General features: G+C 40.7%; 1 protein-coding gene across 4 annotated transcripts in view; it reads left to right on the top strand.

The window, feature by feature from the left end:
• Window positions 1-19,000, top strand: part of TBCCD1 (TBCC domain containing 1) — a 124,192-nt gene that overhangs the window by 85,619 nt on the left and 19,573 nt on the right. The window contains exon 7 of one of the 4 annotated variants that reach the window (XR_016313840.1): window positions 9,139-9,251. The exons of 1 other annotated variant lie outside the window; for it this stretch is intronic. Coding sequence is in view for 2 of the 3 variants with exons in the window: in XM_089684709.1 (XP_089540835.1) it covers window positions 9,139-9,268 (130 nt within the window). In the remaining variant the exon portion in view is untranslated. Of the gene's footprint in view, window positions 1-9,138; window positions 9,295-19,000 lie in introns of those variants that run through there. 2 more of the 4 variants (XM_089684709.1, XM_089684708.1) reach the window with 2 other exon arrangements.

Raw genomic sequence — 19,000 nt, 5'->3', positions numbered from 1 at the left:
GTTATTACCCTCCAATCTGTTAGCTTCACCTCAAAAACAGACAGACTTGTGGGTAGCCCAGAATCAACTTCAGGCACTAAAAATGATAATCACAATTCCTACAAAAGAAAAGTTCAAAGGATTTATTCACAGTCCAAAATCAAACAGAGACATTTACCTCATTTTGGACTTAAAAATACCTGCACAAATACAGTGGGGCAAAAAAGTATTTAGTCAGCCACCAATTGTGCAAGTTCTCCCACTTAAAAAGATGAGAGAGGCCTGTAATTGGCATCATAGGTAGACCTCAACTATGAGAGACAAAATGAGAAAAAAAATCCAGACAATCACATTGGCTGATTTGGAAAGAATTTATTTGCAAATTATGGTGGAAAATAAGTATTTGGTCACCTACAAACTAGCAAGATTTCTGGCTCTCACAGACCTGTACCTTCTTTAAGAGGCTCCTCTGTCCTGCACTCATTACCTGTATCAATGGCACCTGTTTGAACTTGTTATAAGTATAAAAGACACCTGTCCACAGCCTCAAACAGTCACACTCCAAACTCCACTATGGTGAAGACCAAAGAGCTGTCGAAGGACACCAGAAAAAAAAATTGTAGACCTGCACCAGGCTGGGAAGACTGAATCTGCAATAGGCAAGCAACTTGGTGTGAACAAATCAACTGTGGGAGCAATAATTAGAAAATGGAAGACATACAAGACCACTGATAATCTCCCTCGATCTGGGGCTCCACGCAAGATCTCACCCCGTGGGGTCAAAATGATCACAAGAACGGTGAGCAAAAATCCCAGGACCACACGGGGGGACCTAGTGAATGACCTGCAGAGAGCTGGGACCAACGTAACACAGGCTACCATCAGTAACACACTACGCCGCCAGGGACTCAGATCCTGCAGTGCCAGACGTGTCCCCCTGCTTAAGCCATTACATATCTGGGCCCGTCTGAAGTTTGCTCTAGAGCATTTGGATGATCCAGAAGGGGATTGGGAGAATGTCATATGGTCAGATGAAACCAAAATAGAACTGTTTGGTAGAAACACAACTCGTCATGTTTAGAGGAAAGAGAATGCTGAGTTGCATCCAAAGAACACCATACCTACTGTGAAGCATGAGGGTGGCAACATCATGCTTTGGGGCTGTTTCTCCGCAAAGGGACCAGGACGACTGATCCATGTACAGGACAGAATGAATGGGGCCATGTATCGTGAGATTTTGAGTGCAAACCTACTTCCATCAGCAAGGGCATTGAAGATGAAACGTGGCTGGGTCTTCCAACATGACAATGATCCCAAACATACTGCCCGGGCAATGAAGGAGTGGCTTTGTAACAAACATTTCAAGGTCCTGGAGTGACCTAGCCAGTCTCCAAATCTCAACCCCATAGAAAACCTTTGGAGGGAGTTGAAAGTCCGTGTTGCCCAGCGACAGCCCCAAAACATCACTGCTCTAGAGGAGATCTGCATGGAGGAATGGGCCAACATACCAGCAACAGAGTGTGCCAACCTTGTGAATACTTACAGGAAACATTTGACCTCCGTCATTGCCAACAAAGGATATATAACAAAGTATTGAGATGAACTTTTGATATTGACCAAATACTTATTTTCCACCATAATTTGCAAATAAATTCTTTCCAAATCAGCCAATGTGATTGTCTGGATTTTTTTTCTCATTTTGTCTCTCATAGTTGAGGTCTACCTATGATGCCAATTACAGACCTCTCTCATCTTTTTAAGTGGGAGAACTTGCACAATTGGTGGCTGACTAAATACTTTTTTGCCCCACTGTATCTGCCCATCCCTAAATTTCACATGGAGTCCGCAAGTTGCTTCCCTTAGATCAGGGGAATCTTTGGTATCAATGGACATCCAAGATGCACATCTTCACTTTTTCATTTCTTTTCCACACACCATTGCTTTCTATGCTTTGCTCTGGGAAACCAACATTTTTAATTTCTCGCTCTTCCTATCTGGCTCTCTTCAACTCAAGGACATGTCACAAGATACCTGCTTGGGAAAGACTCCATAGCCACAGTCTTGTCTTCCAATTTTCAAAGTACTATCCAGCTTCTTTAAACTTTGATCAACTTCAACAAACCTGCCTTCCAACCTTCCCATCACCTAGAGTACCTTGGACTTTATACACGACCCCCAACCTAAATGTTCTTTTCCCAGGTAATGCTTCTTTGAAGTCCAGCTCTCAGAACAACCATAGATCTGTCTACTCACTTTTGCATGAGGGTTCTGGGCCTTATGGTGGCCTCCCTGAAAGCAGTTCCCTTTGTTCAGTTGCACTTTAGATCTTAACATCCTCATGGCATGGGACAAACATCCGATTTGTAGATTACCCAATACTTCTATCTGTAGTGTATTGTGGGTGTGGATATATATATACTGTAAATGTGTGTGTATATAAAAGTAGGTACACCTTTCTAGCACCAGGTTGGACCCTGTTTTGCCTTCGGAACTGCTTGAATTCTTTGTGGCATGGATTCAACAAGGTGTTGGAAACATTCCTCAAAGATTTTGGTCCATATTGACTTGAGTTACTGTTGCTTTTCTATCATCTCGAACCAGTCTGCCCATTCTCCTCTGACTTTAACAAGACATTTTTGTCCACACAACTGCCACTCACTGGATATTTTCTGTTTTTCGAACCATTCTTTGTAAACCCTAGAGATGGTTGCATGTGGAAATCCCAGTAGATCAGCAGTTATTTAAATAGTCAGACCAGTCGGTTTGTCACCAACAAACATACAAAGTCACTTAAATCCCATTTCTTCCTCATTCTTATGCTCAGTTTGAACTTCAGAAAGTAGTCTTCATCACGTCTAAATGCCTAAATGCATTGAGTTGCTGCCATGTGATAGACTGATTAGCAATTTGTGTTACTAAGCAATTGAACAGGTGTATATTAATAGTGGCCAGTGAGTGTATATACATACACATGCGCACACACACAGTATGCTGTGTATATCCCCATACATACATTTTTGTACAGGCCACATGCTAGGGGCTGACATATTGACACATGCCAACTACATTTTAACATATCAAAAGAGAGAGTAATGACTCTTTGGGATGTTAATTTTATGCAAGATCTCCTTTGCACTTCTAATTAAACACTGTCTAACAAATGCATGTCTAACAAATTATGCACTGATTTGCATGTTCATGAGGGAAATAAGTATTTGATCCCCTATCATTCAGGATTTCTGGATACCAGGTGTCTTTCATACAGGTAACAAGCTGAGATTAACAGCAGTCTCTTAAAAGGAGTGCTGCTAATCTCATTGTTACCTGCATAAAAGACACCTGTCCACAGGAGCAATCAAACAATCAGAAACATTCAAAATCAGCAGGGGATCAAATACTTATTTCCTTCACTGTACCTGCTCCCCACAATATTCAACTTTCCCCATAAATATTTTGACTCCTGCACTGGACCCCTCTGCTACATGGTCACCCAGTAAGAGTACAGTTGGACAATGCCATGGCTGTGGCCTACATAAACCCCTAATGGAAACCTGAAGTCAGGGAGCTCTGAAGGAAGGAAACCCGATTCTCTCTTGAGCGAAGAAGCACGTTCCAATACACAGCCATCTACCTACTGTGAATGGAAAATTGGCAGGCAGACTTCCTGAGTTGGACTCGGGATGGGTGCTTTTACCTCAAGATCTAATGATACTTTGTCAGAAGTGGGGACCACCAAATATGGAAATCATGGCCTCCATATTCTATAAGAAACTGCACTGCTTTGTGATCCATGGATGGTCTTTTGTAGATGCCCTGGTGATTCCTTTGACCCTGTTCAGTCTGGCATCTGAATTCCCTCCAGTGAAGTTTCTCCCTCGATTGCCACACAAGGTAGAGGGAGGAAGAGATTCCAATGATCCTTATCACCTCAAATTGGCCCAAGAAAACTATTCTACCCTGCTTCTCAATTACTGGCTTTAATTGAATAGCTGTTGAAACCCAGATCTTCCTTACTTCTCAAGGTGGTCACTTCCTTACAGCTCAATGAGTGCATTTTACTCCATTCCCTCTGTCTTGCCCCGAAGCATGCCAAGGAGATTTCACTCCATTGTCTGGATGTGGTCAGATCAGTCAGGGCTTACCTAACTGCAGCATCTTCCTTCTGAAAAACGTATTTTTTGTTCTCCCTGAAGATTCCAAGAAGAGTCATCCTCCATCTTCCTCTATAGCTAGATGGCTTAGGCAGCTCATTTTCCAGGGCTTATGCTCTCAAGGAAAGTGTTGCCCCTTCCTTATAAGGTCCCACTCCATTGCATCTGTTGGTGTTTTTTGGACCTTTCCATATCAGGCAACCATTGTGCAAGTATGCATTTTTTCACCTGACATTTTGATCATACCTTCTCAAAATGTTAGCAGGTTGATCTCCAACCCTCTACTGACACAGTGAAAGTTGCTTTGTTTTCTAGTAGAGATGCAAAGGGAAAGTGAGAGAAGCACACACCCCATGGTGCGTTAAATGATACAAAATATTTATTAAAAATAATAATATGCACTCACAAACAACAAGCTGGGTGTCACAGTGTGTTGGGCACTGGACCAGAGTCTTTGAACCGAGGACTGATTCTGCTGGCATAGATGGAGAAGCCACCACTGAAGCGTGGAGCCTGGTTCATGAAGCCGCCTGCCTTCAGTGCTGCACACCCCACTAGATAAGGGATGCATTTCATAGTAGTTACTTTTCCTTAGTCCGTCAAAAACACTGGGCTACCCAATGAATTAAAGCCCAACCCTGGGGGAGGGTCCAAACCGTCCATGCCACAACCTGGAGAGCAAGGATGCAGATAGAGGAGATGTCACTGGGGGAGTGTTCTGAGCTGCAAGGAGCCGCCGAACTCTGAGCTCCCCCCCAAAAAAAACAAAACGTATCCCACAAGAAAAACATCTAGATAGAAAGCAATATACACTAGCAGAAAACATGTCAACAAGAGTATATGCACATAGTTCATACACAATTTATTCATTTTTGACCAATGGATAATCAGTCAAAAAAAGCAACAGGTGTATACTGGGCTTCCGAGAGCCACCAAGCTCTATCAGAGGCACCAAAAGGGTTGTTGAATAGATGACTTAAAGCAGAACTAAGAGGGGAAAAAAATCCCTCCTGCAGTGGGGCTGTACCTGCACTGGGTTAACTGTTCATTTTTGTAATGGGAATTCGCCAAGATGCACTATATTGCCAAATGTATTGAGACACCCCTCCAAATCATTGGATTCAGGTGTTCCAATCACCTCCATGGCCACAGGTGTATAAAAACAATCACCTAGGCATGCAGACTGCTCCTACAAACATTTGTAAAAGAAATGGCCACTCCCAGCTCATTGAATTCAAGTGTGGTACCATGATAGGTTGCCACCTGTGCAATCCATCTGTGAAATTTCCTTGCTACTAAATATTCCACGGTCAGCTGTTAGTGGTATTTTAACAAAGTGGAAGCAACTAGTAACAACATAGTGGCATCGGCGGTGTATGTTTATTCCTTATACTATAAGGATGTTAACATCGGAGCGCACACTACTGTAGATTAATACAGCTGACTCTTCACGGCACAGTGTCCTCAGATTGCCAAGCTATTGAAAGCAAAGCAATACAGACCTGGCGTGATGAGGCACCATTTGCATGTAAGTGCATGTGTATATATTTTTTGATATTAAAATGTTAAAAAGCTTCACGCACTATGTGGAGTTTTTTTATTGATGAGGTGAATTGGGGTTGAAATCAACATCCCGAACGAGGTGGAATTTACAGCTGATAATCCATCAAGTTGATCTTCAGAGTCCATTTTGGGACCAAACGTGCAGTTAGGCCAAACATAGTTTTATGTGAGGTCACACTGCTGGAGGTGAGCAGACATCTGGTGGTGGAAGGATGCACTTTTGTGTTTGAAGCCTTTGGTGATTATAAAAGGAAAGGACCATTATTAAGAAGAAAAAACATTTTTTTAAACTTATTTTTGGTTTTTCAGTATATACAATTATATATACCGGTAATTTTTTTTGTATTTTTTTATCACGTATTTTTTATCACATTTGGATTTAGGTAGAGTTTTCACTTATAGCGCTGCATTGGTTCACTTAATTTGTTCATATTTCTTCTGTCTTCACTTTCTTTCCCTGAAATCAGAGTTTTGAAACTACTGCTGGTCTTAAGTTAGTGGTGTTGCACGCATATTTCCCTTAGGATGGATAATTAGTTCTCTACATTGATTATTATTATTATTCCTTTACTGTCCTCCATATTTGGTACCTTTTATTTTTTATCTCAAGATTTTTTACATTTATTAGAAGATGCAAAAAAATTTAAAAAAACACAGGTACAGTTGTGTTCAAAATAATTGCAGTCAGACATCACGAACCTGATCAATCACTGTTTTTGGTAGAAATTATATTTCTACATGGCAAATAATTTACTAGCAGGTGTAGTAGAGTAATAGAAATCCAACAGACCCAACAGTCATGACATGCATGCTGCTGATTCTGTGTAATTGAATCACTAATTGAAAGGGGCATGTTCAAAATAATAGTGTGGAGTTCTATTAGTGAGGTCATTCATTCTTTGAAAAACAGGTGGCAATTTTTGCACTTATTTAAGGAAGGAAGGCAGCAAATGTTGTACATGCTGGCTACAGTGCATTTCTCTCTGAAATTCTGAGGAAAATGGATCATTCCAGACATTGTTCAGAAGAACAGCGTACCTTGATTAAAAAGTTGATTGGAGAGGGGAAAACATATAAAGAAGTGCAGAAAATGATAGGCTGCTCAGCTAAAATGATCGCAAATGCTTTAAAATGGCAACCAAAACCTGAAAGACGTGGAAGAAAGCGAAAAACTACCATTTGAATGAATAGATGAATAGCCAAAATGGCAAGGACTCAGCCAACAATCCGCTCCAGGAAGATCAAAGAAGGTCTAAAGTTACCTGTGAGTACTGTTACAATTAGAAGACACCTATGTGAAGCCAAGCTATCTGCAAGAAGCCCCCCCAAAGTCCCACTGTTGAAAAAAAAAGACGTGCCGAGGAGGTTACAATTTGTCAAAGAGCACATTGACTGGCCTAAAGAGAAATGGCAGAACATTTTGTGGACTGATAAAAGTAAGATTGTTCTTTTTGGGTCTAGTGGCCGGAGACAGTTTGTCAGATGACCCCCAAACACTGAATTCAAGCCACAGTACACTGTAAAGACAGTGAAGCATGGTTGCACAAGCATCATGGTATGGGGATGTTTCTCATACTACGGTGTTGGGCCTATTTATCGCATACCAGGGATCATGGATCAGTTTGAATACATCAGAATACTTGAAGCGGTTATGCTGAAGAGGAAATGCCCTTGAAATGGGTGTTCCAACAAGACAACGACCCCAAACACACTAGTAAACGTGCAACATTTTGGTTCCAGACCAACAAGATTGACGTTATGGAGTGGCCAGCCCAAACCCCGGATCATAATCCAATAGAAAACTTGTGGGGTGACATCAAAAATGCAGTTTCTGAGGCAAAACCAAGAAATAGAGAAGAACTGTGGAATGTGGTCCAATCATCCTGGGCTGGAATACCTGTTCACAGGTGCCAGAAGTTGGTTGACTCCATGCAACACAGATGTACAGCAGTTCTCAGAAACAGTGGTTATACAACTAAATATTAAGTGATTCAAAGGAAAGCAAAATCTTCAAACATTTTTCAGTTTATATAGTGAATGTTTGAGTTTGTAAAGAATACAAACACTGCTATTTTTTTGAACAGTCTAATATTCACTTTTCTTCAATTTTTTTAGAGGAACAACACAAATTTGATATATTTTTCTTCATGTCTTGATTTGGAATAGAATGTGTAGTGTTCCCAATGCATTTGTGTGTATGGAAATAAAAGCTATTAGAAGGATTTTGAGCTTTATTCACTTTTTTCAACACACTGCTAATATTTTGAACACAACTGTATATTGGTATACACATTGCAGAAAGGTATAGAACAGTACACATACAGTAATGGTGTAGGATCACTAAGCAAAATAATTGATCTGTAAAAAACATGAAACGCAACCCAAAATAAAGTTTAGATGTAGCAATATGTGTACATGGTGATTTGTGTAAAATTCAAGCCATTGAGGACTGTTTGCTCACAAAACTGTCATGGACAATTCTACAATCCTTTGTCCCTCAATGGACGTCATCATCTTAATTCAACACAAAGGAGAGATTCGTATAGTGGAAAGGAGCAGTTAGAGCAACAGTGATGACTGGATTAGGTGTGGGTGGTATTAATTAAAGGAATCTGTGTACAGCCAGTAACCCCTAAACTTACCTGATAGGGACCTAAATATACCGGACACAAGAGGACCAGATTCTGTGAGATTGTTTTGATTTAAGGCTTATTCATACGAGCAAATTGGCCCATATGGGTTTGAGAGTGTGCAATCATCCTTTATAGATTTTTACTCTGTTAAAAAAAAGTTAGTGTTCTTCAGATTTAGGGCTCCTTCACATGGATGAATTGTCCTGTACAGCGTGAAGAGCCGCTTGTGTATCCAATTTCTGTCATTGGAGACTGAGGGGGTGTACAGAGTCGAACACAGATCTAATTTTGACAGGTAAACAGAGCATGGACCTGGATGACAACTATGCTCCTGGGTCAAGTTGTCCTGTAAAGTACATGCCACTTATCCTTTGGAACGGACTTTCTCTACTAGGGTTCTTTCTTCCATTATTTGTGTTAAGAATGATTATATTGACCACCAATGTAAAGGGTCACTGCAGTTTTTCATTTCTGCATTTCTGGTCATTATTTTATGGGCAATACTCAAAATAATTTCATCCTACAGTGAATGAATGCAGTAAACAATTTGCTTTTGGTGTAACATTCACTAAATAGTCTATTTTTTTTCCCCTTTTAATATGTATTATATCTAGAATTTGCTAATTATGCTAATGTATTGTGTTCCTTAGATTAATAAATAATTTTTAGTAGGGTTTCCCTGAAAACAGATAAAATTCTCAAGTGTTCCTCTGGGGAAAAAGGTTGAGAAAAACTGCTTTAGAATATGGAAACATAAAAGTTGTCTTTACTGATAGTTTGTTTCTTTATTTTTTTTCTCTTGCATTTTACAGGGAACAGAAAAAAAGATTCCAAGCACTTGTTGAATACAAATTTAATGAATGGCTAGTTAAAACTGGAAACAGACATCAGCTGGATAGCCTTGTGCCAGCAAATGATGGTACAAAACAAGCTGCTGGTTGATGTGCGTGAATATTTTTAGCAAACAGGTATTGTGTAGATGGATTTTTCCTGTGTAATGTTGTAATGTTCACATGTCCAAAGAAGCTGCTTATAAATGTTTTTTTCTACATGTAATGAAAGCTACTATCAATCTCAATTACAAAAAAAAACCCATATTTTAACCACTTGCCCTCTGGAAGGTTTTACATCCTTCCAGAGCAGGCCATTTTTTGCTATACCGCACTGCACTAATTTAACTGGCAATTGCAATTGTCATGCAATACTGTACCTAAATGAAATGTACGTGGTGGTATAAAGAATTTTTCAAGACTAGTTTTGTAACACGCCAACATATGTCTGCACGTACAGTCATAGGAAGCACCAACCTTCATAAATCAGTGTGCCAAAAGACAGCGTCCTTTGTACATCGGGAGCTGTGCAACTGGTGCTATTTTGACCACATACATTAGCATGTCTGCTGTTTCATTATGGACAGCAAGTTAGAACAAACAGCAAATGTGAAATTCTGCGTGAAACTGGGCAAATCGCTGTATGTCTGCAATTTTGTCAAATTGCCGACCTTTGAGCTGGATCATCATCTTCGGGAAGAGGGCATTTTTGGGGGTTGAGCTCGTTGAAGGTCTTCCTGATTGCTTGTCGTCTTCCAGTGATGTTCTTCATCTCTTGAAGCATGCGTGCCACTCAAAACACCTTGTACGGCTCGTTGCAGCTCTGTAAACTTGCTGATTCATGTCAAATGTCTCTGTGGCAGATTTGCACAGTTTCATGCAGAATTTCATGTTTGCTCTTTGTTCTAACTTTGCTCTTTGTTGTAGGAAGCATGTTGAGCCCATGGAAGATTATATTTTTTTTTTGTTTTTGTTTCTTTTTTAATTACAAAAAATGTTTGTTCGTTTTTGTTTTGTTTTTTTACACAAAGTTGTCATTTAAATGGTATATTTCTCAAACATGCCATGGGTATATGTGGAATTACACCCAAAACACATTCTGCTACTTCTCCCCAGTATGGGTATACCACATGTGTGAGACTTTTTGGGAGCCTAGCCACGTACAGAGTCCAATAACCATCGACCACTTGAAGGCTTTCAAAGGGCATAAATACCTCAATTCACCTCCTCACTATCACAGATTTAAAGGCCCTGAAATGCCAGGATAGTAGAAGCACCAACCCCCCCCCCCCCCACCCAAATAACCCCATTTTGGAAAGTAGACACCAAGGCATTTGCTGAGGGGATTGTTGAATTCATGAGAAATATTTTATTTTTTGCCACAATTTTTTTAAAATTACTTTTTCTTTTTATACACAAAGTTGTCACTTTAATGAGATATTTAAGATGAGATTTAATGAGATATGCAATGGGTATATGTGGAATTACACCCCAAAACACCTTCTGATATTTCTCCCGAGTATGGGAATACCACATATGAGACGTTTTGGCAGCCTAGCCATGTACAGGCCCCCAAAACCCAATGACTACCTTCAAGCTTTCAGGTTCGTACAAATGCCCCCCCCCCCCCAAATGACCTCGTTTTGGAAAGTAGATGCCCCAGGCAATTTGATAAAAGGCATGGTGAGTGTTTTCCAGATCTAATTCTTTGGTCACACGGTTTTGAAAAATAAAATAAAAAATCCATTCCTCTTATCAAATTTCTTGGGGCTTCTACTTTCCAAAGAGGGGTCATTGAGGGGTTTGGTTGATTGTACTGTGAAACTGATATAGGTAGTGAAGAAGTGAAAATAAGAAATTACACCTTTTGAAAGCCTGAGGATAGTCATTGGTTTTCGGCTCCCAAAAAGTCTCATGTGGGGTATCGACATACTCGGGAGAAGTAGCAAAATGTGTTTTGGGGTGTAATTCCACATATACCCATCGCATGCATGAGAAATATCTCATTAGCCACTTGCCTGCCTAAAAAAGAAAACTTGGCCTTTAACTGTTTCAGTACTGGGCACTTTACCCCCTTCATGCCCATGCCAATTTTCAGCTTTCAGCGCTGTTGTACTTTGATAATTGCGCAGTCATGTACCACTGTACCCATTTAAAACATTTATAATTTTTTTCAAATAGATATTTCTTTTCACATAAACATAGCATTAGTGCAGCGCATGAATTGAAAATAAATGAATGTCGTAAAGATGGATTAATGATAGATTATATCGTGTGAACCAAATATAAATCCTAGTGGATACGTGAATAAATGATATGGAAATGTCACTTGAAATGATGAGATTCCAATAAGTGATTGAATTTGGGAGTGAATAATCAGCCAGGGAGTGAAAAACATCCGGTGGTGTGCGAAAGATTAGCGGGATTGCAAACTCGCCAGAAGCAGTATTTTAATGTGCAATAAATGATGTAATCCGGCTTGGGAGGCTCCCATCAAATGGAACCTGGTCTGGTCTAGATGTTGTCCACCTCTGATAGTAAATCCGAGATCCCTCTCCAGGATCTTAAGATTGGTCTGGTCATACAATATATTCCATCCTCCAAGTTGGATGAAACCTGGATCCTGGGAGTTAGGTGCTCATAGTAGAGCCAGAAAAAAAGGGGGGTCTCATAGTGTAGTATGATAAATGATTTTTTTTAAAAATTAAAAAGTGAATACATAAAAGTAAGCACATACATGTGGTGAAGGGTGATCACATACAGATGCAGTTCTAAATTGAATGCAAAAGACCTGTGTTGGCAATGTTACTAACCAGTATAATAGTTGTAATGGCCGCCGGACCTCTGTGATCCGGCTGCTTGGCGTCTCTGGGTGGTGGGGCTCCTTAACGCGTTTCATATACACATATATCGTCAGAAGGGGTTGATGCCTGACCCCCCTGAACGCCTAGTTCGTCTATAAATAGCGTGTCGGATGGCGCGCGCTCGTTAGCGGGCGCCATCTTGCCGAGGAACATGACGGACTGCGCATGCGCGAAGCCGCGGGTGCCATGTTTTTGTAGTCTGTTATAGGCAATAGCGTATTGCGAGTGTGCAGATACCACCATGCTAGTGTAGATCAATGAAAGAATACACTCGTGAGAGCAAGGGACTGGATGTCTAGCCTATGATGTTTGTGTTAAGGGCATGCAGTTGCCCTTAACACAAATCACCAATATTGTGGGTTAGAAGTGCTAAAACTAAAAGATGCCAATATGTAGCACATTCTCTCTATAATATTTAAAACCTGTAGTGTTCTGAAATACAGAACTAAGAATATGTATATATAAGCCATTATTTTAATGACTCAAATGAAAAAATCTGAAATATGCTGACTGGGGCCTAACATGCAGCACAGGTAATGAAAAACAAATTAAGTTAAAAGAACACATCAAATAGGAAATCATATATATTCATACACCTATACAAATAAAAAATGTATAATGTCACGATTTACTGTAAAAGAATATATATATTAACTTATAAAATATAATATAAAAAAGAATAAAAAGGAAAAATTCCACATATGGGAAGATATCAAAATATATATGAATGTGTATGAATGATACTCAAGGATGCAACTGTTAACTATTATCTATATAGCAGTTAATATTGATGTCAATGTTGTGGCCTGCTGGAGTAAGGGTCCTCATTTCATAAATCCATCTTGTTTCCATTTGGGAAACGAGTCTGGTTTTGTTTGAGCCCCTCTAGTGTTGTTGGACCATGTCAATCCCTGTGAACTTAAGAGTTGATGAGTCACAGTTATGATGATACCTAAAATATTTGGATACTGAATGCTCTCTAAATCCTCTTTTTATATTATAGCAGTGTTCGCGAAATCTATCGCGCAGCCTACGGGTTGTACGGCCAATATACTGCTTTCGGCAGGGGCATTCCAGAAGATAAACTGCGTATTTAGTATTACATGTTATAAAGTGCGTTCTATCAAATGTTCTACCTGTGACAGTGGATGTAAACTTTTCAATTCTTTCTTTGGTCATTTTAGTCTGTACACATATTGGACATTTCTTGCAGGGAAAGAAGCCCTTTGAGTTTGTGAAAAAACTCGGTCTGGGTGGAGGTTCAATCACGTTAGGTGAAATCTTTGTCCTAAGGGTGGGCGCTTTTCTAAAAACCACTTCCGGTTTTGTCTGGTAAAGCTTTAGCTAAAACTGGATCCGCTCGTAAGATATTCCAATTTTTCTTGATAATTTTATTGATGGCTTTATACTGTATAGAAAAAGAGGTAACTAGCAGATAAAACATACTTTTCTTCTGTGTGGTTATATCGGACAGCATATCATCTCTATTCATATCTGCTACATTGGTGATTTCGATATCAAGAGTCTTTTCCTCATAGCCTTTTTTGGATAAATCTTTAAGTATGTTTGCTTTGGTGCGGTATGACTCAATATCAGTACAGTTACGTCTGATTCTCATAAACTGTCCCCTAGGCACGTTAGCCAACCAAGATGGATGGTGGCAACTGTCTATGGGAATGTAGCTATTCCTATCCGTTTGTTTAAAGAATGCTTCCAAAGTTAAGTAGCCGCCCTTGAGTAGTGTAATATCCAAAAAATTGATATCGGTAGTGCTATACGTATATGTGAGTTGTATATTTAGGTCGTTATGGTTGAGCGTACCAAAAAAATTAACTAAAGATGATTCCTCACCTTGCCATAATAGTAAAACATCATCAGTGTAGTGTTTATAAAATAATAGCTCAGGCCAATCACGAGAGTATATGACGTCTTCCTCCCACCTGGCCATGAATAAATTGGCCAGGCTGGGAGCAAATGTGGCGCCCATTTCGACGCCCCTTGTTTGCAAGTAAAAAGTATGATTATACCAAAAATAATTTTTCCTCATAGCACAATCCAGAAGGTCAGTTATGAAATTTTTATGCTCTAAAGATAGTCTACCAAATCTAAATAATATTGGACTGCTGTCATCCCATCATCATGGCCAATATTGCTATACAGTGAGGCCACGTCTGCCGTGACCAAAAAGGTTAAGCATTCTGGATTCCAACTGAGAGATTTAATTTCATTTAACACCTGTTTGGTATCCTTAATGTAAGCAGGGGTGGAAAGTACGAGGGGTTGCAGATAGTGATCTATGTACTGCCCAATGCGGGAGCACAAAGATCCGATGCTGCTGATTATGGGCCTCCCTGGTGGTTGAACCGGATTTTTATGTACTTTCGGTAAGCAGTACAAAATGGGAAGCCTGGGGGCTTTAGGTCAGAGATACTCCTTTTCTTTTCTGCTGATCACATTTTTCTTATATCCCTTCTCAATCAAATCCTTAAGAGAGCATTTAAAAGTTAACAGGATTTTTGGGTAGGATAGTGTAGGTATCTTTATCTTATATTTTCTGGACTTCTGCCATATATTCTTTGTTGTCTAGAACCACTACACCTCCTCCTTTATCAGCTGGCCTGATGACTAAATCTTTATTCTTTATTTTTTAGCAAAGAATTCAATCCTATCACAATATCCCTGGGGTTGTTTGGTCGTTTTACTTTGATGGCCTCTATATCTTTGAGTACCAGATCTTTAAAAATATTAATATGTCTGTGTTTGAGGAGGAGGATTAAAAAACGAGGCATTTCTAAGATTGGAATGCGTGTTGTTGGTTATGCCGGTGTTCCTTGAACCAGGTTTACTCAGGAAATATTTTTTGATTGCTAATTTCCTGGCGAATCTGTGGACATCCACATACAGTCAGGTCCATCGATATTGGGACATCGACACAATTCTAACATTTTTGGCTCTATACACCACCACAATAAATTTGAAATGAAATGAACAAGATGTGCTTTAACTGCAGACTGTCAGCTTTAATTTGAGGGTATTTACATCCAAATCAGATGAACGGTGTAGGAATTACAACAGTTTGCATCTGTGCCTCCCACTTGTTAAGGGACCAAACCATTGTGGTGGTGTATAGAGCCAAAAATGTTAGAATTGTGTCGATGTCCCAATATTTATGGACCTGACTGTATGTCTGGAATTTATTAAGACCAGCTTTAGGTGCATATTTAAGTCCCCTATCGAGGACTCTTGTTGTAATAATGGAGCTTTACTAATGTTGAAAATGCCCTTCCCGGTCAAACTATCCTCTTTTTTTGGGTCTGTTGACCCTTTTCCCTCCTCTTGTTTCTCTATTCTTACGCTTCTTTTCCACGTGTGGCCTGTCCCTAAAAAATGGGACTGCGGGTGTGGTCCAGTTTGATAGTCTCCTGGTCTATGGTCAGGGTTGTTATCCCGAGTTGTGTCATATCCTGATTGGGGGTGAGACCGCATATCGTCTCTGGCGTAATGGTTGAAATTGGTATTGGAATTCTGAGGTGTTCCCCATCCCCTCCTAGGGGGGATATTTCTTTTGGTGGTATTTTAATCACCACTGGTTGTTTATTTTTTGCGAAACAAAAGAAGACCAAAAATTTGGAAGAAAAAAAAAAAGTTTTCTTTCTTTTGTAAAATGTTGCAAACCGGTACTTTTTCTCCTTCGTTGATGACTCAGCACTGATAGGCACCACTGATGAGGTTGCAGTGATAGGCAGAACTGATGGGCATTGATAAGGCTGCACTGATAAGGGCGGCACTGGTGGGCATTGATGAGGAGGCACTGATGAGGCGACAATAATGGGCAGCACTAGGCACTGACTGCCAGCTCTAATGGGCACTGACTACCAGCTCTAATGGTCACTAATGTGTAGATGTCACCTTTCACAATTGCGGCTATCGGCAGTACTTTCCTCATGCTGTGACAGCATGAGGAAAGTACTGCTGGTAACAAGCAAGTGTGTTTACATCATGATCAACTGTGATTGGACACAGCTGCTCATGTGGTAAAGGGTAGCTGTGATTGGCCCTTTACGGTGACACAGAGAGCACCTGGTACTTAGTTCTGTGAGGATGTCATGACACCCTCCCAGAACTGGACGATCGTGCTGTTGCCGTCATTCAACTATAGCGTGGTCAGCAAGTGGCTAACCCAGTGGTTCTTAACCTTTTTGGAGGTACTGAACCCCACCAGTTTCATATGCGCATTCACCGAACCCTTCTTAATTGGAAAAATAAAATATGATTTTTAAAATTCAAAACATAGGTATATATTTATACATAGGTGCACAAAATGAACAAAACCATTAAGAACAAAGAACAAAACCATTAAAACATGATTTTCACACAAAAACAAAACAGTGAATATTTACCGCAAATCAGTGTGACTTCTGCTGTTGTCTTTCAGAGGCCAGTTCAGAAATGCGCGGCATTACCTTGGCAAGTGCCACTCTCATGTCATTTTCGCAACAAAGTCTGTTCCTTTTCTTCGTCTTTATGTCCAGCATCCTCAAAGGATTGCTCGCAAAGATATGTTGTAACAAACGGTATGAAAATTCATCCCCCATAGTAATTCATCCCCCATATAGTAATTCATCCCCCATATAGTAATTCATCCCCCATATAGTAATTCATCCCCCATATAGTAATTCATCCCCCATAGTAATTCATCCCCCATATAGTAATTCATCCCCCATATAGTAATTCATCCCCCATATAGTAATTCATCCCCCATATAGTAATTCATCCCTCATAGTAATTCATCCCCCATAGTAATTCATCCCCCATAGTAATTCATCCCCTCATATAGTAATTCATCCCCCATATAGTAATTCATCCCCCCTATAGTAATTCCTTCCCCATATAGTAATTCATCCCCCATATAGTAATTCATCCCCCATAGTAATTCATCCCCCATATAGTAATTCATCCCCCATATAGTAATTCATCCCCCCTATAGTAATTCATTCCCCATATTAATTCATCCCCCATATTAAGTCCCCAAGTCCCCCCTGTGTCAATTCACTTACCTTTGCTCCGCGCGTTCCTCTCGCTGTATTCCCGCGCCGTTCCGGTCTTCAGGGCGGACTGTGAGAGGAGCCTAGCTCCTCTCACGTTCGTCACGCTGCCCCGCCTACACACATCCTGACAGCCAATCACTGGCTATCAGGATGTGAGTGGCAGCGAGACTGGCCAATCATTGCATTTGAGTCCCTGCCGCCCGAGAGGAGGGAGGGGAGCGGGCGCCCGGCACACAAGAGCCGCGGCTTGCCGACCACTGGGCTAAGCGATGTTGCGTGACCACCTGCAGCCAATGATGGACAAGCGGGGCATGTCATCACAAATCATATGAGTCGGGTGTGGGTCACCTCCGCCGAACCCCCGAGACTGACTCACCGAACCCCTGGGGTTCGATCGAACCCAGGTTAAGAACCACTGGGCTAACCACTTGAAGACCAAGCCTTTCTGACACTTTTTGTGTACATGTAAATATCAGTATTTTTTGCTAGAAAATTACTTGGAACCCTTAAACATATATAGCTTTTGAAAGCAGAGGCCATAGGGAATTCAATGGTGGGTGTTTAAATTTTTAATGTCTCACGGTATTGATTCAGTGGTTTTTCAAATGCAGTTTAAAAAAAAAACAAAACACTTTTTTGAATTTAATTGCACAAAAACACAGTATAATGCCCAGTCTTCTTTGTTTCTATTATAAAATTTTGTAAACGGGTAATTTTTCCCCTTCACTGATGTGCCTTGATGAGGCTGCACTTATAAGTGGCACGGATAGGCAGCTCTGATGAGCTGGCACTGATAGGCAGCGCTGATGATGCTGCACTGATATGCAACAATGATGGGTACTGACTGGCAGCACTACTGGATGGCACTGATGGGGGGGCACTGCTGGGCAAAGGTGGGTGGCACTGATGGACACTGGTGGGTGGCACTGATGGACACTGATCATCAGTGCCCTTATGATCGATGCTGATCTGTCCTCTGACAATTGCTGGTTATCTGATCACTGGTAAATGCAGTTGCCGGTTATCTGTGTCATTGGACACAGCTGATCACATGGTAACAGGCCACTGTGATTGGCCTTTTACTACATCACATAATCAGCTGTGTCCCTAGGACACAGCAATCACAATGATCCCCGGGGCGTGTGGGAGGGCGCCTTCTGGGAGGACGTCATATGACACCCTCCCAGGACTGGACAACCGCGCTGTGGCAGATATTCGGCTATAGCATGGTTGGCAGGTGGTTAAAAGCCTTTACAGGTTATCACTTTAGATTTACACAGAAGGTCTAGTGCTGACATTCGCGTTCATACCCACGTATGGTGGGACTCCAGATCTCTCCTCTGCTGCCCTTAACAGCATCTGTTCACACCAATTTAGAGAGCCCGAGAAAACAGTGGAAAGCGGCACTGCTTGTAAAAGTAATCTTCGTGGCAACTTAGCCGCTAGGATTGCTTTTACAAGAAAGCTGACCACCGCCTGAACAATAAAACCGTACCAGGATGATGCCTCACCCCTGTGGGTTGACATCGATCGATGTGAATGAAGAAATCTCTGCCAGAAAAAGTGTATGTTATGCCTATCATTAAAATCTACCACCCTGCATATACCCACTTCTACAGTAATGTTGGGCATACATGTAATCTTGTTTTTTTTTTTTCATTCAGCAAGTGAGCTGAACTAAAAAAAAGAACCTAACCGATTCCTCCATTCACATCGATCGATGTGGATGAATAAATCTCTGCCAAAAAAAAATATGCCAAAGCATAGGAGTGATCCACCCACTGACCACCCCTGGCCCCTCATGCTTGGGCATATACATTCTTTCTTTTTTTCTTTTTTTTCTTTTTTAACCACTTAAGCTCCTTTAGGATTTACTCCCCTTAATGGCCAGGCCTCTTTTTGCTACTTGGCGCTGCACTAATTCAACTGATA

The sequence above is a fragment of the Staurois parvus genome, unplaced genomic scaffold (assembly GCF_062004578.1).
Source record: "Staurois parvus isolate SC_StPar_1 unplaced genomic scaffold, SC_StPar_1.0 ptg000353l, whole genome shotgun sequence".
NCBI lineage: Eukaryota > Metazoa > Chordata > Amphibia > Anura > Ranidae > Staurois > Staurois parvus.
Note: the sequence above shows the minus strand (reverse complement) of the source record. Positions and strands in the feature narration are given on the sequence as shown.